Source organism: Haemorhous mexicanus, chromosome 1, assembly GCF_027477595.1.
Source record: "Haemorhous mexicanus isolate bHaeMex1 chromosome 1, bHaeMex1.pri, whole genome shotgun sequence".
NCBI classification, from domain to species: Eukaryota; Metazoa; Chordata; class Aves; order Passeriformes; family Fringillidae; genus Haemorhous; species Haemorhous mexicanus.
Window position 1 is genome coordinate 4,692,545 of NC_082341.1, and position 24,435 is coordinate 4,716,979.

General features: G+C 48.0%; 2 protein-coding genes across 4 annotated transcripts in view; both read right to left on the minus strand.

Moving 5' to 3' along the window:
• Window positions 1-3: 3 nt before the first annotated feature.
• Window positions 4-9,725, minus strand: ACAA1 (acetyl-CoA acyltransferase 1). Its single transcript, XM_059838860.1, has 12 exons — window positions 9,522-9,725; window positions 8,592-8,685; window positions 8,280-8,337; window positions 7,373-7,452; window positions 6,891-6,933; window positions 5,310-5,408; window positions 4,753-4,833; window positions 2,949-3,139; window positions 2,682-2,861; window positions 2,001-2,056; window positions 1,384-1,529; window positions 4-1,110 (listed from the first exon to the last, which is right to left on the minus strand). Exons 1-12 carry the CDS (start codon window positions 9,708-9,710, stop codon window positions 1,035-1,037), a joined length of 1,293 nt encoding a protein of 430 aa, XP_059694843.1. The 5' UTR covers window positions 9,711-9,725; the 3' UTR covers window positions 4-1,034.
• Window positions 9,726-10,714: 989 nt separating this feature from the next.
• Window positions 10,715-24,435, minus strand: part of LOC132323528 (mitogen-activated protein kinase kinase kinase 3-like) — a 79,934-nt gene continuing 66,213 nt past the window's right edge. For all 3 annotated transcript variants that reach the window (XM_059838839.1, XM_059838848.1, XM_059838830.1), the window contains exons 10-17: window positions 23,704-23,771; window positions 21,803-21,895; window positions 20,691-20,885; window positions 19,698-19,846; window positions 19,010-19,141; window positions 15,981-16,110; window positions 15,235-15,412; window positions 10,715-13,541 (exon numbers count right to left, since the gene is read on the minus strand). In XM_059838839.1, coding sequence (XP_059694822.1) covers window positions 13,313-13,541; window positions 15,235-15,412; window positions 15,981-16,110; window positions 19,010-19,141; window positions 19,698-19,846; window positions 20,691-20,885; window positions 21,803-21,895; window positions 23,704-23,771 — 1,174 coding nt within the window. In that variant the 3' untranslated portion in view covers window positions 10,715-13,312. The remainder of the gene's footprint in view (window positions 13,542-15,234; window positions 15,413-15,980; window positions 16,111-19,009; window positions 19,142-19,697; window positions 19,847-20,690; window positions 20,886-21,802; window positions 21,896-23,703; window positions 23,772-24,435) is intronic.

Below are 24,435 nucleotides of genomic sequence, written 5' to 3' on the forward strand. Positions count from 1 at the left end.
ATGTATTGCAAGAACCCAATTGTATTATTAAGTGCAAAAACAAAAGTAAGGACAAAGAACTTCAGTTTGTTACAAATTCAAAGCAGCAATGAGTAAATTTCTTTTTCAAGCTGAGTTTCAGTGATCTTTCTGTTCAGACAAGAGAAGAAATAAGGGATGACAAAAGACACAGACAGAACATGTTTGTATTAGCACTGAAGGGCTGAGCTGTCCTGATGTTCATGTACTGCTTGCAGTAAATGTAATGCTGCAATTTGCTTTATGTTAGATAAGTAAATATGATTAAGCACAAGATTGTCCTTGGAGTCACACAAACTGATACTCAGACATGTAAAAGAAGGAATGGCCACATCCAAATCCTGGCTTCTAGCAATTCAAGAAAACCTTTCCATTCAGGCATTTCCTGTGGAAATTATGTTCCAGTCCTCCCACTTTCCCCCACTGGAGGCTTCAGAGCAGCTCCACCAGCAGCGAGCTACAGCCCATCCTCCCGTGTAGGGACAATTTAAGACACAGACAACTTCTGACTGGGCTAGGACAGACACAGTTGCAAAGGCAAGGATGTCAAGTCTTTGCTTCAAAACAAGCTCTTTTAAACTTCTTACAAATGGTGAAACCTTTTAAGGAAATGCTGGAGAAGTCTTTTCACGTGGACTGATGTCTTCATTTTAAGTGACTCTTTTTGCCAATTTGTCATACAAAAATACTGTCCCATGAACTCCTTCCCTCTGGTAATTTTCACAGAATAAAGAGATCAATTAAATTAAACATATTCATTCATAATCACCACACCAGGGGCTGCAGTTGAATTTCAGCTGAGCTAATTTGTTATGTCAGGAAGCCATGTGCCAGTTTTGCATTTCCTCACCTTCTTCTTTTCCTGACCATCAATTCTACTTCACAATTTCTGGCTAAAATTTGCAAATCTAGTAACAAATCCCAGAACCCACTTGATTTCAGTGGCAATCACTTGCTAAGCCTAGGGAAGGCAGAGAGGGAGCTGTGGTGGTGTTGTGTCAGCACTGGAGCTCACTTCACTTCCCCGGGTACTCGAACACGGCTGCGGCGCCCATGCCGGTTCCAATGCACATGGACACGACTCCATATGCTCTGAAACAAAGAACACATTGAATTAAGGAAAAGAAAAACACAGCTCAGGTTTACATCATCCAGGGGAAAATAAAAATACTGCTCCTCCTGTTCTGCTAAGAGAGCCCCAGGGAATTCAGGTTCAAAGCCATCCATGGATGGAGAAAGTTTAACCCAAAAGGACAGTTACCTCATCCAAGGGATGGAGAAAGTTTAACCCAACTGGTGAGCCCTGAGCCTGTGGGAGCTGCCCAGCCAGCAGGTGTGAGGCCAGTGCTGATGCTCAGCACTCACCTCTTCCCTCTGCGCTTCAGTTCATTGAGCAGAGTGACGACCTGCCGAGCCCCGGTACAGCCCAGGGGGTGTCCCAGGGCTATGGCTCCTCCCAGGGGGTTCACCTTCTCCATGGGAATGCCCAGCTTCTCAACACAGTACACAGCCTGCAAAGACACAGGGAATGACTTCATGGAGATGCTCTTGTCTTCCTTAGTTCTCAGCTCTCCTGCCGGTCACAGGCCTGACCCCAGCTAGACCACAGTTCTCAGGGCGAAGGAGTGGAACTGATCCAAGGCAGGGAAGTGAGCTAAAACTGTTCACTTCATCTCAAACTGAGCCCACACACATTCAGACAACCTGACAATAAATCACAGCCCTGGTGAAACAGATGTTGCAAGCTGGTATGAGAGCACAATAGCCAATTCTTACTTAGTGGACTTTTTTTTTTCCTAAAATTAAGCTGTATAAGCAATGCCCTGGTCATTTTTGTTTAAAGGAAAATAGTCTGCATGTGTTATTAACATTTGGCTGAAGATGTAATATGTGGAACAAGTTAAAAATCTTCACCTGGAGACTGAGCTGAAATACACTCAGTTGCCAAGCAATGCAGCAACACAAACATGATGCTCGCTCACCTGGCTTGCAAAGGCTTCATTAATTTCAAATATATCAATGTCATTCAAAGTCAGACCTATGGGCCAGAAAAGTCAGAAGTTAAAAGGAGATATTTTTGCCTCATGACTATATCAAAGAGAGTAATTGTCTGACAGCCTCCCTCTATGAATTCCAGTTCTACTCCATCTAAGAAAGAGGAAGCTCAGCTCCATGTGGGGTCTCTACACTTGAACAAGTTTATGTGCAGCTACAGGTGGGCATGGGACTGTAGCCAGGCCAGGTGAAATCAGCTCATCAGCTACAAAAGCTGTTTAACACAATGAGTGTGGTAAAAAACAAATGACAAAACTTTAAAGAGAAAAAAACATCAAAAACCAAACACAAAACCACCCCCTACACACTGGCTCGAATAAAGAGGGGAAGACAGCACTAAGTGAACACTGAATCACTTGCCACATGTCTACTCTTGTTGAGTCTGTGCAGGGATTTACTCCTGGGCTTCTCAAAGGTGAGTGAATGACAATTTGCACACCAGTACAAGGGAGAAGCATTGCAACAATCTGAGGCAGGACCTTTTTTACAGTTTCAGATTTAACTTCACTATTCCTGGGGCCAACAGCTACACAAGCTTGAATAATATAACCTTAAATCTCAGCCCAAGGAGTCTGATCTGCTTTGCCTGAATGCCAGATGATTCTCACCTGCCTTTTCCACAGCAACAGGGATGGCATAGGCTGGCCCTATGCCCATCACATCAGGTGGCACCCCCACCACAGCAAAGGACCTCAGCACCCCCAGCACTGGCAGTCCCAGCTGTGCTGCCTTGGAGCGTTTTGCCAGGAGAACAGCAGCTGCTCCATCGCTGACCTGGCTGGCATTCCCTGTTGGAAGAGACCAGTTAACATGCTTTTTGTTCCAGTAAAGGAGATAAACCAGAGGAACAGCACAAACCTAACAGATGAGCTGACCTGCTGTAGTGCTTCCATCCTCTTTGAAGGCAGGTTTCAGCTTTGCCAAGCCTTCCAGTGTTGTGGAGGGCCTGATCCCTTCATCTTGGTGCACAGTGATTGTTTTTTTGTTGCCCTCATTATCTGCAACAGTGGTCTTGACTGGAACAATCTCTGTTTTGAACAGTCCCATCTGCTGAGCTTTTGCTGCTCTGGTAAAACAGGAGTATGAAAGTTTAAAATATTTTGGAGGTGAAGTGCAGGAGAACTAAAGTGAAGGAAAGCAGTTAGACAAAGAATGAACCAAGGTGGGATTTGGTACATCATCGCTGAGTGGTGTTCAAGACAACAGGCAAATTCTTACTTCCATTCATGGAAAGACAAACGTTTTATCTCTCCATCAACATCATGGGCATTGTCCCCAGATCTGGGTCACAGGATCACTCATTTCAGAGCAATATCCTCCCCTATTCTGTTCCCATCAACATGTCTGTGCCTCACTGACCACCACCAGCCCCCACCATGTTTTATTTTTTCCAGGGATACAGCCACATCACAACTGTAAGAGAATAAATGAACCCTGAACTAGCAGCAGTCAACAACTGTCATGACCAGGCAGAATACAATTAACTAAACCAGAATTAGCTCAAGCCATGTAGATTTAATCTTTCCTACCAGCAAGATATTTTAAAAGCCTTCAAAGCAGAGCTTATTTAGATTTACCTTCCAGAGGTAAATACTTCAGAGAATATAAATTGGAGACTAAAAGCTTGTTTTACCCCTTCATCAGTTTGCCCTTTTACCCATAAAAAATGAAAATATTCAATGCTCCCAAGTAGGTGAGAATAGGAGCAAAGTGCTGAAGGACAGGTCAGTAACTCCACAGATGTCCTGAGACCAAGGCCAGAAAGTCACCCGTTGCCTCATGTGAGCATGAGGATCACATTCTCATACCCTTTTGGTTATCAGTTCCATGGCAGTGAGAAGGGCTGGCATGCCAAGTCCCCTGAGCAGCAGGGCCGGAATTTAAAGGTTAACTACCCTGTGCAGTGGCTTCCTGTGTTAGATAAATAATTGGACCAGGCTGATGCTTAAACAGAGCTCTGAAAGCAAGTTTAACTCTTTGATGGCAGGAACTTTACCCTATCACCTGCCACTGCTCTGGCAGCACAGCCCCATGGATTCTGGGGTTGGTTGACTTTGGCAGTGATTTAACCCAGAGGAAGGTTATCAGAGGTAGGGCTGCACTCACTCACAGCCAAACACCTGCACTGAGGACAGGCCACTCTTCTCACAAGCTCAGCAGTTCTCTACTAACAGCCACACTCAAATATTCCCTCATGGGAAAGGCTCCTCCTGCTGCTGCTCCCTCATTCAGGTTCCAGTGATCCTGAGCCAAAGCCACTATGAAAATACCTCACCAGGCACTCGCTCCAGAAACCTCCCTGAGAAACACAGAATGGTTTGGGTTGGAAGGGACCTTAAAGATCATCCAGTTCCACCCCCATTGCCATGGGCAGAGACCTTTGGATGCTGGAACAAGCAGGGCACTCACTGTTGAGGGTCTGTGTGCCCAGTGATAATTGCGTGAGATCAGTCCCAAATCCCAGTACAGCTCTGGACTCCAGTTCCCCCATCACCCACAACCCTGCACAGGCACTGCATTTCAGTTGGAACCCCTCAGGCTTCTTTGCTCATTATTAAGGACTGGAAGGCAACACAATGGCTGCACTTCACCAAGAAGTAGCAGTGTGTTTTCTAGCTGTTCTTATTTCTTAAGTACAAGGTTAAAAAACCCCAAAAGACTAACAAAACCAGCATTTACTTTTGTTGGGAAGCCAAGGCAAAGGCATCTTGCTTCTTCCGGGAAACCCCAAACTTCTCTGCCACATTTTCTGAGGTTATTCTGGGGAAAAAAACATCACAGAGTTAATCCAAGGACACATCTCATGGAGCTGCACTGGCTTCTACTAAGATCACACAAGGTATAAGCAATGGCTTTAGTTTGAAAATATGATTAAGCACAAGATTGTCCTTGGAGTCACACAAACTGACACTCAGACTTGTAAAAGAAGGAATGGCCAACTGCTGCCTTCTCAGCTTAGAACTGCTGTCAGAAGCTAATCCTGAATCCAATCTAGGACCAGAACAAGGTTCAAATGTGTTCTTACTCCACAAGCCATTGAACTTAAGACAAGAAAATCTTTGATTGGAGTTGTTGATTTCCCCCCATTTCACGTCATGAATCTACCACCATAGCCAAGGATGCCAACACACACGGCACCAAGCTCACCACATTCAGGTTGATTTGTAACTATGTCTGTCACTGAGGAGACAGAGCATCTATAAAACCCTTAAACTGAGGGAAGGGGAAACACTTACCCCATAGGAATAAGGCAATCTCGAGCTTTGGGGTTATCCATCATGTTGGAACTGATATCACCAGGGTTATTTGCACTTCTGAGGGACATTGTTTCCACGCTAAACACAAGAAAAAATTGAATTGTTCCATTAAGAATGATCAAAACTCAGTATCCTGACAACATGCTTTCCCATTATCCCACAGAAACACAGCTGCTAATTAGGAACTGGCTGGGGCAGAAGCTCTTTAATCATCAATTTCAGAATTATTATGAAATGAAAACAGATTGTGAGATTCAATTGGTTGTTGCTTCACTAGAACAGGATACCAATGTCAGCAGTTAATTTCTTGTGTTTCCACAGCTAGGAAGGAATTGCTATGATTCTGGCACATTTGTCCTCAAACATAATGAGGTTCAAGGGCTGGAGTTTTCAGTGAGATTGCCAACAGACATAAAAATACCATTCAGATCTTAAGAACAGGTTGGCAATAGAAAAAGAAATATTGAGCAAACCATGGCAAAGAGATTTCAGTGAGTTGCACCATTTGTGTTTTGCAATAGAAAGAATTTCAGACATGGATCCCACAGGGTGCAATCTTTGACCCACAGATGAATTAACACTTTAAAGATACTCAAATTTATTGCAGAAATACAAAGCCATCAGTTAAGCCTCATGAGCTTTTATGAGGTCAGTCTAGATTGTGAAGCCTACAATGGGAAGAGAGTTTGAATTCTACTCTGCACCACACAAATACCATCATGAAGAATAAATAACAAAGAAACTACTCCTGGAAAATGAAAGGCAAGCAGAAAGTAAGGCAGCTTGTACTAAGTGCTATCAGGAATTTAAACTAGCTCTAAGACGGGACACTCCATCATTGACTTCAGCAGCATCTGCTCCTGAAGGAAGGCATAGGACTGGGTTTTAAGTAAGTGAAACCCCAGCTACTGTCTTTTGTGCTTGAATCCAGGGTTTCTCCACTCTGTGGAAGAGTTAGACTTGGGATAAACCCAGCTCCCAAAAGCTATTTGTAACTTATGGATTGTATGTCTTCTGCAGGGCAGAGGCCAGACAGCTTCCCACAGCAAACCCCAGTGTCTGGCACACCCAGGGGTGCAAAGGCCTTCAGTCCCTTTAAGCACGACATCTTGGCTGATTATTACTGTGTGCAGTAATAATTAATGAAAGATTAGAATCATCAAGTTATAAAAAAAGAGAAATCTGGTATTTTAGCCTCAGGATTACTGAATGGTTTTTTTTTCACTCCTTCTTCTGAAGTCAATGTGTATGTGGTCACTAGTATTTCCCCAAAACCAACCTAATGTTTACATAATCCTCCAAAAAATAAACACTGCTTGTGATGTTAGGACTGAAGCACAGAACAGCTCGTCTGTCCAGCACAGAACAGATCCTGTAAGTCTGCAGAACACTCATTAGCACACATAGGATATTATTTTCTTCATCCAAGAGAGCTGCTGGTCTTTCAAGAGTCTAGTTAATTGGAGATTAGCTAAAAAGCTATTTTTTTGGCAGGCTATTGCACAGGGACAGTGTTACCTTCAGGAAGCCTAAGCAAGCACTATGAAAATACTTCCTTACCCACAGGCCAAGCCAATGTCATACGATCCATTTCGGATGCCACCTGTAACAGCAGTGCATAAATGTTCTTACTGTCAGCAGGAGCAAAAGCATTTCCAGACCAGCTGCAGTTTCCAAACACCTGAGCACCCAGAACAGCCAAATGGGCACTTCCTCACCCTCCTGCCTGCCAGAGAGCCAGGCCAAGGAGCTGATGGGGCTGAAGGCTAACATGCGGCCAGAGAGAGCTGGAAGGACCCTTCTGGAAGCTGCCTGATATGGAGGTGATGGTGGAACTTATCCCCAGAAAACCAAATTACTTCTCTAGGGATAAACTCGGCCACTCAAGGATATAAAAGTATTTAGCTAATACCACACTGCCAACTCCCTACAGCACAAGACATTATCACTGTTTTACTGCTCAGAGAGACTGGAGGACAGGAGGACTGAGCTCTTGGGGTGGGACAGGTATCAACTCTGATGCCAGTGCCCACAACACCTACCAGCTATGTTGATAATGGCCTGCAGCCCGGAGGAGCACTGCCGGTTCACGCTGGAGCATGGCACTGTCTCTGGAATGCCACTGGAAAACAAGACAGTGTTGGCAAAGCCTCAGTGATAAAAACCAACAACAACAACAACCCAAAGCTCTAAAGAGTGCATTAATCCACCTGATTAAACTTTAACCCCAAAGTTCAAGGCAGATCCCTTTATCCATTTCTTGATCTATTTGGTCCTGCACCAAGGGAAAGCAAAGTTCAAAGATAATTTCTTCACTTCATTTGCAAGTGGCTCTAAGTGCTGTTTCCCCATGGGTCCATCTTCAGAAGGTGCTCTGTAAGCAAGGCCCTGCCCTGGAGATCCTGAGCTCTGTACCAAGCCAGAAACCCTGAAAAGTTCTGTAATATTCATAATATTCATAATTACAGCAGGCTGCGCCTGCACCTTTTTAAAGTGGTAGTTGTGTAGTGATTGACAGCAGCAAACAATGGCAACAGAAACTGAAATATTTGGAATCTAGGATCCAGCAAAAGTATCTGGAATCTAGGATCAAGCTCAGTACGAGCCACTGACCAGCACTGAGTAATGACAGAAAGATCTGAGCCCATCCATGGTTTTGGGACCAGCAGAGAGAGGTGCAGCCTCAGAGAGTGCAGCTGGGAGCCCAGAGAACATCATGTCCCTCTCAGAAGCTCAACACAGGCAGCACAAGCAGATCAAACAGCTTCACCAGCCTCCCTGTCTCTTTGCCATCAGCACTCTCAGAGTGCTCAATCAAAGTCCAGTTTCTAGGCAAAAGGTGATTGCTGTAATTCCTGGGAGAGCATGAGCCTCACTGCAATCTCTGACCCTGTGCTGCTCCATGGCCCAAGGGGGAGAGCAAGAACCTCAATCTGGCTGAGAGCTTACCTTAGAAACTGTGCAACTCTTGCAATCAAAGCACCAGCTCCAGGCTGCAGCACATTCCCTGAGTGCAAAGACACAATTCCAATCAATTGGCTGCACTCCCCTCACAGGCACTGAAGGGATGTTCCCATCACCACAGCTCAGTACTGCCCAGCACCAGCTCAGAGCCCCACCACCAACAGGACAGGCATGAAAACCTAATGCTACACACTAATCCCTTCCAGCCCCATAAGACTTGTGAGTATCCCACATGGGGAGCCTGTCCCACAGAGCTGTCCAGACCAGGAGTTTCACCAGGCAGAGGCTGTCACTCACCCACACAGATGTCTCCCAGCACCTCAGGACGGAGGTTGACATCCTGAAGAACAGCTGTCATCACAGCAGCCAGCAGCTCATCAGGTGTTGTGTCCTAAAAGCACAGGGGATCAGCACCACCACTAAACACCAGTAAGTGCCCTGTCACCAGTTCAGCCTCAGACCACTTCAGAGGGCTGGCCAGTGGTGCTAAGGCAGCTTTACTGAACTCCTCAGCTCACTGTGGTTGTTGCTTCCCTACCACGGCAGAATTATTTGTATGTTTTTACCCCAGGTTTCCTTCAGGCACTGCAACACACAGGCTTCATTCTCACCTTCCTTGGATTTATAGGAACACGCTCTGCAGGGCCTTCAAAACCACACAGCTACAGAGATTTATGTGACAAGACCCAGCGAATGGAGCCCCATCTGTTTTGTGAAAGAAGCAGGAGCGACCCCTCAGCTGGTGGGAAGCACCGCCAGCATGAGGAGACCTGTTTGGAAGGGTGACAAGGAACAAGCAGCACCCTTTGCGGTCATCCTGGCACCGTGCTCTTTCCCAGGACTCTGTGGATACCACCCAGGGAGAAGCAGGTTCCAGAAGGGCGGCAGGTCCGTGCCAAGCTGTGCAGGTGAGGGACACCGCGGGTGCTCCGTGGGGCAGGGCAGGTGACAGCGGACTGTGATCGCTGCCCGGGCTGCCAGGGGAGCTGGGGACACGACGCCCGACTCCTTCGGGGGATGCCAATGGCGCTGCCACCCCCAGCATTAAAGCCATCATACAGCGCTGGGATTTAGACTCTTCCAGAGCAGAGCAGCGGTGTCTGGGGGTCAAGCAGGGGCCCAGCACCCAGGCGTGCAGGAGGGGAGGCGAAGAAGGGGGTACCCCTTTCCCAGCGGGGATGCCAGGCACCTGTGGGGACCCGGCGGGCAGGATCCCCCGGGCCGTACCTTGAAGCCGCCTCGGCGGGCGCGGGCGATGGCGGTCCTGCGGCCGTGCACCACCACCACATCGTCGGGGCTGCTGGCCCCCGGGGGGCCCCCGGAGCACGGCACGGCCCTGGGAGCGGCCCCCGGGCCTGGCGCGGCCCCGGCCAAGTGCCCCAGCACCAGCTGCGCCCGCCGAGCCGCTGCCGCCATCTTGTCACGGGAACGCCTCGCTCCTTTGCATGAGCCCGCCCCCTTATTTGCATATAGATGAGGGTTTGAAGTTCTGCTTCATTTGCATTTGCCCGCCCACCTCATTTGCATGGCACCGCCCCCCGCCAAACCGCGCTCCATCCGCGAAGCCAACAGACCAAGAGAATAAAAAAATAAAAAGGAGGGAAAGAAAGGAAAAAAGGAGGGGAAAGGGGAAAAAAGAGAAACAAAAACAGAAGGGGGAAAAAAGGTGGGAAAAATGGACAAAAAAGAGAACCAAAAAAAAGGGAAGGAAAAAAGACGAAAACCAAGGGGGAGAACGAGGGAGAGAATGGAAGAATGGGGGAAAAAAGGGGGAAAAGGAATAGGGCTGAGATAATGGGGCAATGAGAGAAGGAGTGGGAAAATGAAGATGAAATAGAAATAAAGAAAAATACTCAAAATTTTAAAATTAAAATAAATAAATGAAAACAAATTAAAATTAGGTTCAGAAGCACAAAATCCTGTGCATTGGGAGTCCAAGGTGGAACGTCAGGACAAAGGGACATGCAGAAGCATCGGCTCAGAGAGCTGCACACATCCATCTGTCCCAGAAAAACCCAGGAACCATCCAGTCTTTGTCACTGCCCCTGGGATGGTCACACCAATGCCCCCTGTGCCCCACCCATGCTGGAGCTGCCCTGTTGGGAAGGGGCTGTACCTGTGAGCAGGGGACAGTAGGTGGGAATGCAGGCTCATAGACTCATTAAGGTTAGAAAAGACCTCCAAGATCATCAAATCCAACCATGTTCATCACCAAACCACATCCCCAAATGCCACATGCACACTTCCAGGGATGGATGGTGATGCCACCACTCTTCTGCCAGCCTGCTCCCATGTCCTGTCCCAGCCCACCCCCCAAAAGGAATTAATTATTTCTCCACAGACACGCAGCAGCGTGCAGGGAATGCCGCAGGGCCCACTACGGGCAAAATAAAATAAAAACAAACCAAACAAACAGAAAGTGACTTTACATGGTAGAATAATTCCATTTGTTTTCCTAGTTCCATTCTGTACATCAGAACCCTGCAAGGGTTTTACAAACCAGAAAGGCAAAGGCACCTGAGGAGTGTCTCACACTCACACACACACACTCACACACACACTCACACGAGCCACATCCATCCATGGGAGGATTTAGGTGGTTTGAGGGCCCTGGGAGCATTTTGGGGCAGCCAGGAGCCCCCTTTGGCTCTTAAATCTTCGGGAAGAAGGGAAACACCCTCCCACTACTGAAGGGCTGAGAAAACCCAAACCAAACAGATTTAATGAAAGACAAGAAAACAGCTTAAAAATTGGTTTGATTTTTTTTTTTTTTTAGCTTTGGTGAACACACACTTTGTTACCCTCTTCCGCCAAACGTGTTCCCAGACAATGCTGATTTTTGTTTTTCCCTTGTGTTTGTTTCCATCCATCCCATATTACTGACCAGACTGATGGATTTGGTCCTATTCACAGAATAAAATTCTTCATTCCCCTCAGCAAAAGGAGACTTTTCCCCTCCCCATGGCAAGCTGCCCATCACCCCCATGGATGACTGACACAAGTCCCAGTGCTGCTCCAGCACTGCCCCCCAGCTTTCCTGGAACCTGGCCTAGAATAAATGGCCTTGATAGCTTTCAGACAGATTTATAGGGAATTCTTTTAGGTATTTCTTTTAATTTGCCCTAATACTCAGTGCTTATTTTTTTAAAAATTGAAATAATTCTTAAAATCATGAAACCTTTGAATGGTCTGGGTTGGAAGGGACCTTAGAGCTCATCTCATTCCAACCCCTTGCCATGGGGCAGGGACACTTTTTCACTAGGCCAGGTTGCTCCAAGCCATCTCCAGCCCTGACCCTGAATGAATCCAGAAATGGGACATCCACAGCTACACTGGGCAGCCTCCTAAATCTTGCTTTTCTCTTCAGAGCTGAGGACATGGACATGCTCTCACCACCACACCAGCAGTGCAAAGTCTTGATCTCTTCCACATGAAAGAATTCAAGGATGTGTTCACACAAACAACCAATCTGTCACTTTCCTCTTAAGTCTAAGCGACACTTTTCATTTTCACTGAAAACCAGCATTAAAATAAACCTGTGTCTGACACACTGGTCTGAGGATGGAGCCTCCTGGTAACTTCTTTTTGGACCCTTTGCTGAGTCGGTGGAAACAGCTAAAGCAGCAGAGAAGGGGGAGGTGGGATGGTGCAATTAATTTATCCCAAACACCCCAAGATCTGATTAATTAATTAATTAACTAGCTTCCAGGGGCTCTGTGCATGCTTCCTGCCCAGGTTTTCCAGCAGGGCAGTGCTGGTCAGAGGCTGTAGCTCAGCTCTGCTTTTGACTGGCCTGTTTTCTCATACACCTTCAAACCTACTGAGGGAAGGAATCTGCTTCCAGCTGCCCTCCACTGCTGCAGCTCCACTTTCCCAGTCTGGGGCTCCATTGTCCTGCAGCTGCTCTCTTGAGCACCGCCACGGAAGTGATGCTCCCCTTCCCTGTACCTGGGGATGGGTCCACAAGGCACAGAGCCCAGAGGAGGACGCACCCAGATTGACAGGCATCAGCCCTCTCTGCCTAATTTTAGGCGCTCTCTTGGGTTTTACACAGATCCACTGGGCTCTCCCTGCAGCTCCCCTTCCAGAACACGATGGCATCCCTCCAGCCCCAGCGCAGCAGCACAGACAAGGCTCAGCAAACTGTGGCTATGAGCAGAGCTGTCCTTGCTGAGATCTCCTTCAGCTCCCACCTGATGGCTCCCAGCACAATCTGGCTGCTGCTCAGCCCTGCCCACCACAGCATTTAAACACCACCAATGTCATTTACCCATCCCTCAGCCCATGGCAGGGGTCCCGGGCATCCGTCCGCGGGCGTACCCCGCAGAGACCTCCTGCACCCCGAGAAGACCCCCTGGTTCCCAGACTCACACACACACACACACACACACACGCCAAGGCAAAGTCAACACGGCTGCTGCATCCTCACACCAGATCCGAGCCGAGCATCACTCCTTGATTGTAACCGCGTAAGGCACAGGACAGTGTGAAACGCCGCCCCGCCGGCGGCCGCTCCAGCGGGGTCGGTCCCCTTGTCAACGGGGACGCCCGGGTCCCCCCGACTCTGCGGTCTGAGGATCATCTCCTCCGGCTTGGCTGAAGGCCCTGTCTGTTCCTCTGCGAAAGGTGCTGATGGCCACTGAGCATCCGAGTCCCCCACCGCTCCTGGGGATGCCGCCGGCACCGCCGCCGTGCTGAGGGGACATTCCCCGCTCGCTGAGGGGACATTCCCCGCTTGCCAAGGTGGACATTCCCCGCTTGCCACACTTCCCCCAAGAGAGCAGTTACTTGGCGAGGGGGGACGACCCCGGTACCTCTGGCGGCAGGGAGGTTACGTGGTCCGGCACCCGCACAAGGCCGGGAAACCCCTCGCTCTGAATTCCCCACAGTCCCGAGCGCAGCTTGAAAATCCAACAAGGCGGCGGGGCCGAGGCAGCAGCGAGCGAGGAGGGACTGTCAGGACAGCCCCGGGTGAGGCCCGACCTCCCCACGGCGCTCCCCGTCCCCGCTGGCAGCGCTCAGAGCCCGCAGTTGACAAAAGGGTGCCTCAGCAGGTCCTCGGCCGTCGGCCTCCGCTTCTCCTCCACGAAGATCTGCTTGAGGAAGTTGCGGCAGGAGCTGGAGACGCCGTCGGGGAGCTGGGGGTTGGTGGGCTGCGTGGCGATTTTAAAAATTGCCGCCATGGCCTCGAACTCTGCCCAGGGCGGCTTCTCCGTTAGCATCTCCACCACGGTGCAGGCCACGCTCCTGCAACAAGGCCGAGCACAGCGTGAGGGACTGGGCAGTGGCACTGCAGGGTCACTGACATATTTTCTGAAAAATACCTTTGCTAGGATTTTTCTCCTGAGAAGCTGAGAGGCCTCAGAAACAAAATGTAAACGATAATTATCTGCTGTGGAATGTGGAAGGTGCATCTTTGATTGGTCTCATGTGGTTGTTTCTACTTGATGACCAATCCCAGTCCAACTGTGTCAGACTCTCTGGTCAGTCACAAGATTTTATTATTCATTCTTTGTTAGCCTTCTGATGAAATCCTTTCTTCTATTCTTTTTGTATACTTTTAGTGTATAATTTTCTTTTAATATAATATATATCATAAAATAATAAATCAGTCTTCTGAAACATGGAGTCAAGATTCTCATCTCTTCCCTCATCCTGGGGACCCACAAACTCCACCACACTGCAGCTTAAGTCTAACCAGCTCTGAGACTGCACCTGCCTAAAGGGAGCAAACCTGCAGGAGATGGGCACATAGCCATGGAATGTCTGGTCCCCTGAAGCTCCCTGGTCACACAGGTCCTTGGCACTCAACTCTGAGTGGATGCATGAGCCTTGCCTTAAAGCTAGTGGCTTTTCTGCCCACTTCAACAGGCAGGTACGAAGTTTCATAAAAGGTCCGGGAGATACTAAGTTAACTGGCAGATACTAAGTCTCATAAAAGCTCACTGGAGCATCCCCTGGAGGGAAACCCATGCACAGCTTCAGACAACAGAGTTTCAGCAATAACATGCAGTTCCCAGGGAAGCTGAGCCAGAATGAAACATGTTTGCCTACATCCAACTTCATCTCTGAGGTGTGCCAGAGAAGGGACAGGTGGGATGAGCAGCAAAGAGCCCGAGAGGTTTCCCTCGGTTTGCTCTAGAATCCTGGTCTCAGCAGAGATACTCTGCCACCTCTATTCAAGAATGATCCTAAAAAAATTAAACCTACCCTATTGCTCCTAAAATATTTAAAAATTAAACATTTGCCTCCCATCAGCCAATGCAGGTGGTTCAGGGTACATGGACACCTGCTAAGGACTTTCTAGGCTTTCCCACCCAGTTAGGGCTCTCTTGGAAGGACTATTTTTTGTTGACCCTCTCTGCTTGGGCACCCAACAGAAAGCACACTGGGAACACATTGCTTCCTCCCTTTATACTGGGAAGATTAGTAGTGTCATCCCAACTCCTCCAGGTTCCATCTATCATCCTCCACAGATCAAAACATTCACAAGCAGCTAATAATTTTTGTTGTCTTTGTGCCTGAGCCACATGCAGATATCCAGCAGCAGATTTGGGAAGACCATGAAGATCCCCTGACCCTCTGAGCTTAGTGAATCCAAAAACAGGGCCACCAAAACTCAACAGGTCTTTTAGTGATCTTTGTTATCAACCTGCTTTCCAGAACCAAAAAGCAGTTATGGGGATGAGCAGTTATGTGAGACTCACACAAGACAAGAGTTTCCAAAGGCAACCTGTGATTCTGAGTGCTCCTCTTTTGGGAACTTAGCTACAACAGGTTTCCTCTGGATATCTGCACAGTTGATCCTAACATGTATCTCCTATTTTCCATCCTTTGCACTGCTTCCAACGACTAGCTATACCTGTTGTTCCCAGTACAGCTTCCCAAAAGGACAGTTGGATTTAAGTAGCAGTGGTGGGGTTTTTACTGTGTTCCTTACCACACATCAGCTTTCCTTCCATAGCCCTCTCCACTGATAACCTCTGGGCTCATCCAGTATGGAGTTCCTGTGACAGATTTAATCCCAGTCCCAGACATGCAGATGGTCTGGATGCGTTTGCTGGCCCCAAAATCTCCAAGTTTCACATTTCCAGCAGAATCTCTCAGAATATTGGCACCTGGGGTGAGAAGCAAAGACAAGACCCCCAAGAAATGAAGCAGGAACCTGAAGTGGCTACAGTGAGGAGAGCAGGAAGGGCACAGCCAAAGAGTCAGCCAAAGGGCTGTAGTGGGGCTGGAGTCAGCATCGTTTCAAATCCTTCTCTCCTAAGGCAGCTGCTCTCCAAGAGGTTTGACTACCACCAGCATCCCCTGCATTCAGCAGGTTTCCCAAAAGTGAGCAGCGCATGGGGGCCAACAGATTATCCTGCCCACCCACAGAGAGCAGAAAGCAGCATCAGACCTCTCCAAATGGCAGAGCCTCTCAGTTCTTGACTATGTTACACTAGATTTTCAGACATGTAAGGGCAGTTAACAGTAATCCCTTGAGAGAGAAAACAGCCCAAGATTTTGGTTTCAGCTGCTTGCTCAAGATTTTCACGGTTCAATCTGGTGAAGGGCAGGGGCAAAAATACTTCAAAGAGAAGATCCCTGTGCTCTGCTGTGCACAAGGATTTGCACTGGGGCAGGGGGAGGCTGGGCTGAACAAACCCAAGCAAGCAAGAAGCCTCCCTCTTATGCACTCACCTTTAATATCCCTGTGGACAATCATATTGCTGTGTAGGTAGAAGACCCCCTGCAGGATCTGCCTGGTGTACTTCCGTGTGACATTCTCGGTCAGAGCACCGTAAGCTTTCAGCTGGTCCTTTATTGAGCCCTGTTGTAAAGAAACAACACACACCAACTGTAAGGACCAGAGAAACCACCACATCACAGCAACTTCTTAAACCTCCCTGACCACTCTGTCTTCCAGCTCAAAAAAAAAACCCCAACCCTATTTGTAGAAAGGGCAGAAATCCACGGAGAGCAAAGACTTGTCTCCGTGTCCCAGATCCCTGGGGAGATGAAGGTGACAAAAGCTGGTGCCTGGCACAACTTCCTCCTGCTAACAGCACAGACCTTTTTCCCCCTCTAGTGGCTGCAGGGGGGTCACTGACAGCTCACTGAGAAGGACCAAACTGATGAGGAATTACAGCTCAGATGAGAAGATCAACTTGATTAATTAGACTGATAGACTCTTCAAGGCTGGGAAAGACCTCTGAGACCATCCATTCCAATCATTAACCCAGCACTGCCAGGTCCACCACTAAACCATGTGGTTTTTTGATCATTTTCAACGAGGGTGATTCCACCACTTCCCTGGGCAGCCTGTTCTGATGCTTGACAATCCTTTCAGTGAAGAAATTGTTCCTAGCACCCAATCTAAATCTCTGCTGGTGCAACTTGAGGCCATGTCCTCTTTTCCTATCACTTGTTACCTGCAAGAAAAGATCAACTCCCACCTGTCTACATTCTCCTTACAGAGAGCTGTAGAGAGCCAGTTCTTTGGGGTCAAGATAATGAGTCAGTCTTTGAAAGCTCCTCCCAAAACGTTGCACAGCAAGGAACACCCACAGCCATGAGGGACAACCAGCCCCAAAAGCGACTGCACCAAGACCACCCAGAGTAGATAATTTACAAGTCCTTGAATTTCTGACCCAGGCATGCAGGCTCATACTGGTTTGATGGTATTGATCAAAGAGGAAAGGGAGCAGGGGTGCAGACATTTATCACCTGCAGAACGTTCATCCCCTTGGTTTTAGCTGTATTTTTGGGCCACTTGGAAATGTGTCCCACTGTGGCAGAGCTGGGTTTTAGCAGGGATGAACCAGAGGCAGATTTGGGGTTCACACTCAGCTCTACCTCCAGCATTCAGGTTAGCTGGGAAGTGGGAGGGGAAACTCATCCTGTTTCTGCCTGTCCTGCAGCTCTGGGGTTGATCCAAGATTGCCAGTCCTGTTCTGGGAACAGTGGCTGCTCTGCTCCAAGCCAGCCCATCAAACTTTATTAGCTTTTCCACATCCACCCATCCCTGCTGCTGCTCTGCCCAGCTACTGTTTTGGCTTCTTTTGAGGCTGGTGGTGATCCTGTGGATGGGCCTCTCCTTTTCCTTTCTCAGCACTGCTGAAGCAACCTGAGATGCTTTAAATGACCCCCTCAATATAACCTGTATGCAGGGTATGTTCCCTCACCACAACCAAAATAGATTTCTTATCCTGCCCTCCCTCATCCTGATGAGGGGATATCAAACAAGTAAGAGGAAACTGGTTCTTTGAGGCCTGTGGTCAAATGGACCATTCTGTTTTCCAAACATAATTTAATAAACAGTTTATGGGCAGGACAGAAACTACAGAGTCAGCTATTAACTGAGGGCCAGCAAAAGAATGGCAGCCTCAGGGTGCACCCTAACTTGGCCCTGTGAACACTTTGCCAAGCTGTCTTAAACTGGAAGCTTGGCCAGACCCAGCTTTGCAGAGCTGCTGTCCTGCAAGGTTTGGGAACTCCCTCACTTCCACTGGCCTTGGAAACCAGAGCCCCAAGCTGCTTTTGTCAAATAAGCTGTTGTTGCAGCAGCAAAGTCAATCTGTATTTGGTCAGAGCTCAGCTTTATCATTTAAAAAAAAACAAACACTGAATTTCCAGCCCTGCTGGACACTGCCCCAGCATCGAATGCTGGTTTCCTGGCTGCTAATAAACACCAGCAAGGGGACTGCTGGAATTCCTGGGATTTACTCCACTGGGTCCATGCCTTGTGGAAGGGCCTGAAGGCAAGATGCCCACAGGGATAGAGGGAGGACAGGGCTTGGAAGGGACTCAGAGGCATGGAAGTCCAACTGATCACTCACATGCAAGATGCATTCAGAGAGCCTCTAGCACATTTACTTAATTACTAAAATTGTTTGCAACCAAATGACTTAATTGTCCCTTCTGACCTTACAAATCTCTGTATAAACAAGGGTTTATTCTCCCACACTCTGGGGAACAAATCCAGCTGGACAGAAGGGACTTAGGAGAACACATCCTCCAGCAATGTAAATAGCATTATGCTGTTTTACACCATCAGTCTAATGGCTGATGTAATTCACAAGCTCCCAAACACAAAGAGATGCTCAAGTCACCCATGCACATTCTCCAGCCCCTGCCTAAACTCCCTCAAAGCATTCTGATCTTTGCCCCCATGGCTACTTCATCCTATATCAGCAAAGCCACAAATGAAGCCACTCCTGCACAAGAGGATAATGCTGCCCACAAAAAGCTCTGTCCTCAACAGAAGACTCTAAGTGAATACCACTGGTTTTAATACACACATGCTGAAAGCCACAAATAATTGGTGACAGCTGTGGGTGGACAGTTGTACTACTAGCTTGTCCTGCAGGGAGTTGCAGTAAATACTTAAGGATGGGCTCAAGCTACAGTGTTTGGAGCAGGATCTGGATCATGTCCCACATTCACCAAGCTCAGATTCCAGACTGTGCACACACCCTGCTTCAGGATTCAAACCTAAAACCTGCCTGCAAGGCTTTTATTTTCACCCAGTGTTTGCTGAGGGGCTTCACCATGACATCTGACTAACATCCTAAGCTCTCCCAAGCCTTAGGGATGCATCCACTGCTTTGGTTTGGTTCATCAGCCATAAAACAGCTCAGCTAGACAGATACAAATTTCACCAATGTCCAGGAAAACTCTAAATCTGTTTTCTGCCACTCAGAACAATGTTTAGCAGGAGCCACACTTACCCCTGGCATGTATTCCACAAAGATGGACAGTTTCTTCTCCTCAGGATCCCGCAGGCACCCGTAGTACTGCACGATCCTGTCGTGACGGAGAGTCTTCAACAGCTGAATCTCACACTCTAAAGCATTCACCTCCTGTAACAAACCACACAGGCTTCCTGATGAAGGGGAATTATGGTGTCTTTGGGAACATGACAGAAATACTGCTCCATGCTGAGCAGAGTTTTTGTAGCAGCTGTGAAGCTGCCCAGAGAGACACTGGCCACATGAGGCTTAGAAATAAGGAGCACAGCCCTAAGGGAAAGGCAAGGAGAAAGACAGGGCTTGGCTTTGAGACAGCATTTACTATTATTATTATTATTATTATTATTATTAGTGTTTAAGGAGTTTTTCTGGAAAGATTCCAACAAAGTCACTGAGCAGAATGGGGAGAAGGTGAAGGGAGGAAGAAGGACAAACCTAAGGAAGATCAGACAGACCTGCAAGAGGTGATACCTGACACAGAGCAGGCCAATGTAACCAAGGAACTGGGAGCCACAGAAGTCACCAGAGCACCAGAGCCATTCAGGACTACTCCAGAGAGGGGAACAACACCCTGTCTGCTCACACAGCCTCCCAGGGACATGGACACCTCTACCCTCAGCCCACAGCTCCCCAGGGTGCTGCAGAACAGCTCTGTCCTTGTACTCACTTTACTTGTCTCCTGGCTGTCAGGGTCAAAAGGCACCTGCTTCACTGACAGCTCCCTCCCAGTGTCAGCATCATAGCAGAGATAAACTTCCCCAAAAGCTCCTCTTCCCAGCAGCTTCCCCAGCCTCCAGTTCACAGGTGCCTGCAGGGCTACAGGAGAGAGGAGAGGGTTGAGAGAAGAGCACAACAGGGAGACTTCAGCATCAGGGTCCACCTGACCCTACAGGGCAGTCAGTGAGCCACCATCTCCCAGGTGCACCAGGACAAACCACTTTTAACTACACTGGTGCTATTGGTGTGGGGGGAAATGCCTCCCAGCCTGCATTAGCATAAAGCAGAAACAAATGCCAGGAAAGTCCTATTTCATTAAGAGTCTTTCCTCTAAAAACTGTTTCCTTAGCCAACACTGGAATTTCCCTTCTGCTGTGGGAGTGTTTAGCAGAATACAGGATGGCTGAGCAGCAACCCAGGCAGGGACCAGTGAGGAGTTTTATCTCACTGGTCACTTCTAGGATGCCATCCATCACTAAACAGACCCAAAATGCACCAGCTTTTATATCATGGGCAATGTTGCAATAGCAGAGGAGCATCTTTGGGTGCTGGGGTGACAGCGATGCAAGCCAAGGAACAGAAACTCTGGATGCCTTTGCTTCCACATCCCAAGTCTTGTGGGAAGCTGACACAGCCCACACTGACAGTCCAACACACAAGCAAACACCTGCAACCCAGCAGGTGCTGAGCACCAGCTGACCCCCCACAGCTCTGTGCCAAAGGCTGAGTGAGACACAGGGTGTTGTGCTAAACCCTGCTCATGACACAGAAGCTGGTGCAGTGTGCCTCATGGTGGAGGTACAATCAAAGTTTATCCATGGCTGGCTTAGCTGATGTCCATCAACATCTGTAATTAGTAACCCAGCAGGTCACAATAACTCAATTTTGGGCCAAATCCCAGCTCTACTGAGACCTCAGGCACCCAGGGCTTTGGTTCACTCACAGTTCCTGGCTTTTGTAGGGGAGGTGCTGAAGGTCTGCAGACCCTTTTCAAAATTGTTCCAACACTTGGGCCTGTACTCATCATACTGCAAGGTGCTGAGCTTGCTGTCCCCAGTAAAGCTCTTGGTTCTGCTGGAAGGGACGAGCTGAAACAGGTTCTCCTGTGGGAAGTAACTCCTGGGGAAAGTCCTCCGGCCTGCAGGGGAAAAGGGGTAAAATGACAGCCAGAACACACACAGCAGCTTGGATCCACCTGTCACCACCTTCTCACATCACTGCCCAGATCCTCACCTCTACAAATTTAGCAAAGCCCTGTGAAGATTTTAAATTCAATTTAAGAGTTGGTAACAGCAGGCATTACATCTAATGTAGATGTTTCCAGAGGGGTTTGCAACAGTTTAATTACATCAATGGGTGTGCTGGTTGTTAATCACAATTCAACACTGAACAGGCAGAGATTCACATTGAAAATTATCCCTGCCATCCCCTAAGTCCACATGCAAATGACCACACAGCAGGGCCAGACCTGCTTTCACAGGGGTGGCAGTGAGAGATGAAGCTCATTCTGGAAAGCTCAATATGCTCTCTGCCCGTCCTCAGTACATTTTTCCCAAGGGAATTTTTGCCTCCCACTACTTGCAGTCTCATACAGTGAAAGAATGAGTAGGAAAAAGATGATGGAGTTGGCCCCAAAGCTCAGAGCTCACCAGCTTAAAACAGAGAAGCAAACAGATACTGCTACCCTGAAATTGCTTGGGGATTTCCTATGGCTCAGTGAGAAACCTGCTGTAAAGGTCACAAAAATCATCCTCAAAAGCAAGCAATTTAGGGGACCAGGAAGGTTGATACTGCCAGGGATGAGAAATGCCAATCATCCCCGTGGCTAAATTAGAACAGGAGGTGTAAGCAGAGGACAGGCTCAGCACTTCCCAAGAGCAGAGCCACAAGGTCTCACAGAGAACACCCTTCTGAGTACACAAGTGAATCCCAAAGCACTTGGTGCTGCTCCCTTTATCAGAAACCTCTCCTTCCCAAGTGTTTCCAGTCCCAGGCACTGGCACAAGCCATCAAGGACTGATCACCTCCCTCCCTGAGCCCCCATCACATCCTTACCATCGCTGTAGTCCTTGCGACTTTGGGAGAGATGGTACTGCCTTGGGAAGGTCCCACCTTTCCCAAACCTCTCACAGAATGGGATGTCAAAATCTGGCAGGAGGAAAGAAGACACAGATATTTCTGAGATCAGCTCAGTATCAAATGCCCAGAGTGTTTCTTATGGGAAACACTGAGTTAGAGGCAAGAAGGAGGTGATAAGGTGTTCATTTACACGACCCTACATACCCCAAGGCTCCCTGTGAAATCTGCCCACACTCACAAACTCTTCAGTGGAAAATCAGGGTTAGACACACTGCCCTTAGTGCCCCGAAAGCAGAGGTTTAAGTGCTGAATTTATGGACCCTGGCCCACATTCAAGGCAGGGGATTAACATAGACCATGCTTGGTTTCCAAGGTAGAGCACTAAAACATCTTATTTTCACTTGGAAAATGCAAAAAAATGAAACAGAACCGCCAGGCAGGGTCAGGCCTAGACACATCCACTCCAAAACATTTGCTATGATATCAGCTATTTCCAGGAAAATGCAAAAAAATCCAGCTCTTGACTAACACCAGATAATATCTCCCCTCTTTCTTCTCAGATGTGACTCCTCCCCTCTGAAAGCCAACTTAAACCTCCAGAGCTCCAGACTTTTATATTTATTTGATTAAATGGAAGAAAGATAGAATATACAGAAGGGATTAAAGACCATCAGAGTTTAGACACTGGATGATGAGAGAGATGGATGGACATGCAAGATAAGGACTTTTTTTTTTTTTAATAAAAACTCCAGCACAGGAGGCCATTGCTGGTAGCACCAAATAACTTGAGATTAAAATATCTGTCATTCCACCCCCTTCTTCCACCTGCTGTTTTTCCTCCATCCAATTCTAATGACACAGCCCCTTCTGACTGTTTGTTTGTCTTAGCCTGGGGCCAGCAGCAGCTCCTCAGAGGCCATTCCTGGCCTCTGCTGTGCTTCAGTGTGATTGCCAAAAAGAGCACATAATGGCTGAAATATGGTCAGCAAGAGGAGCAACAAGGACAGGGCAAGAGGTTCTCGGTGAGCCACGTGTGAGCAACAGTGCCCAGAGGTGTCTCAAAGCAAAGTGCCATGGGGGAAGCATTAAAACCTGACTGCAGCTTCATCTCTGCAGCTCAATCTAGAAATCCTGCCTCAGGCCAGCAATGAGTTATCCTGCCACGGGCTGGCTGCCATTTGCTCATTTTTATTAGTGCAAGTCATTACAATATTACAGAGTTTCCATTATTTAACCAGCTGGATGTTTATATGTGATTAAACAGTAACCTATGATCTGTGCAAGCACCAATACAGCTTCTCTCACAGCATTTGCACTATTGCAGATTATTATTCATGCGAGTGGAAGAGGTGTAACTCCCTAGAGAGTTGGGGTTTGCTATGTTGGAAGTCGGGATCCTGAAGGGGCAACTCCCAGATGAGAAAAGAGAGACAAAAGCTGATCTTACAAGGCTATTCCCAGCACCTTGCAGTTGTCTGAAAACACAAGACCATAATCTTCCAACACAGATCTCTCAATAGCTTTGCTTGCTTGCCTCCATCCACCTTGGGGGCCCAGCTGCCCAGTTTGGACTATTGTTGCTGTCAATTGATTCCCAAACCAGTCCCAAAGGTATTGCTGCAGAATCACAAAGGGTTAATGAAGACAAGAGCAGCCCTGCCTGTGTTTGATGCTCTGGGCCATTTAATTTTAGATAATATTCATGTTTGATCATTGCAGGGTCAGTTCTGAAGGGTTACCAAAGCCACGGAGATGGTTTGCTTGATTGCTTTTAATTACTTTTCATGCAGTGCCATCTCTCTAATAATCTTCATCCAGCCTCTTTACTATATGTTTTTTATACTTTACAGCAAATATAAACCACCAAGAGTGCTTACCCATGCAATCAAGACCGTCTTTGGGATGGCTCTTCCTTCCAGGAACAGGGGTTTGAGGAAAGGGAGGGCTGCAAAGGGATGGGGGAAAAAAACAAAAAGGATTTATTTATTATATCAGAACAGCTATGGAACTAATACACTAGGGAAAGGGCAGGATAAACCACAAGCTGCACTGACCACTGAGCTCCCATGCTCATCCTGCACAAGAATGAAGATTGGTTTTTTTGGCTGGATCACAGCTTGTTCCTGTGGCAAACAGAAGGGATGCTGCAAAACCCACAGACACCAGGCTGAAATGAAGCAGCCAAAGACCATCACCCCTGCACAGGAGGCAGCCCAGAAGGAAGGCCACAGGCTTCTGCTCCCTCAATAGCAAGTGTTCAACCACACACCTCTGCTTTCCATGGACCCTGCTGAGCTGCTGCAGGTGCACACACCAGAGTCCTTCAGCCATGCTCAGTTCATGCAGGTTTCCCTCCTGTCCAGCATCACCTCCCACCTTCCTCACAGAGACTGCACCACCACTGGGAACACGCAGCCTCCCACAGGACCGGGAGGGAGAGTGTGGCATTGGTGCCTCAAGGTCTTTAAACTCTAGTGAGAGGATGGAAAAGCACTGCAAGTAAATTGGGATTGCAGAAATCCCAATTTCACCCCAGGCTCTTAAAGAGTGATCAGGGCCTGTGGGTTTTCCACTCTCTCTTTTAACAATATGGGCACAGAGTAGAAATC

Coding starts and splice junctions, on each gene's coding strand:
- ACAA1 (XM_059838860.1), bottom strand. CDS start 9,710: ATGGCGGCAGCGGCTCGGCGGGCGCAGCTGGTGCTGGGGCACTTGGCC. Junction 5,409..6,890: donor GACATTGGCTTGGCCTGTGG/GTAAGGAAGTAT, acceptor TCTTGTGTTTAG/CGTGGAAACAATGTCCCTCA. Junction 3,140..4,752: donor GCCTTGGCTTCCCAACAAAA/GTAAATGCTGGT, acceptor CTGTTTTACCAG/AGCAGCAAAAGCTCAGCAGA.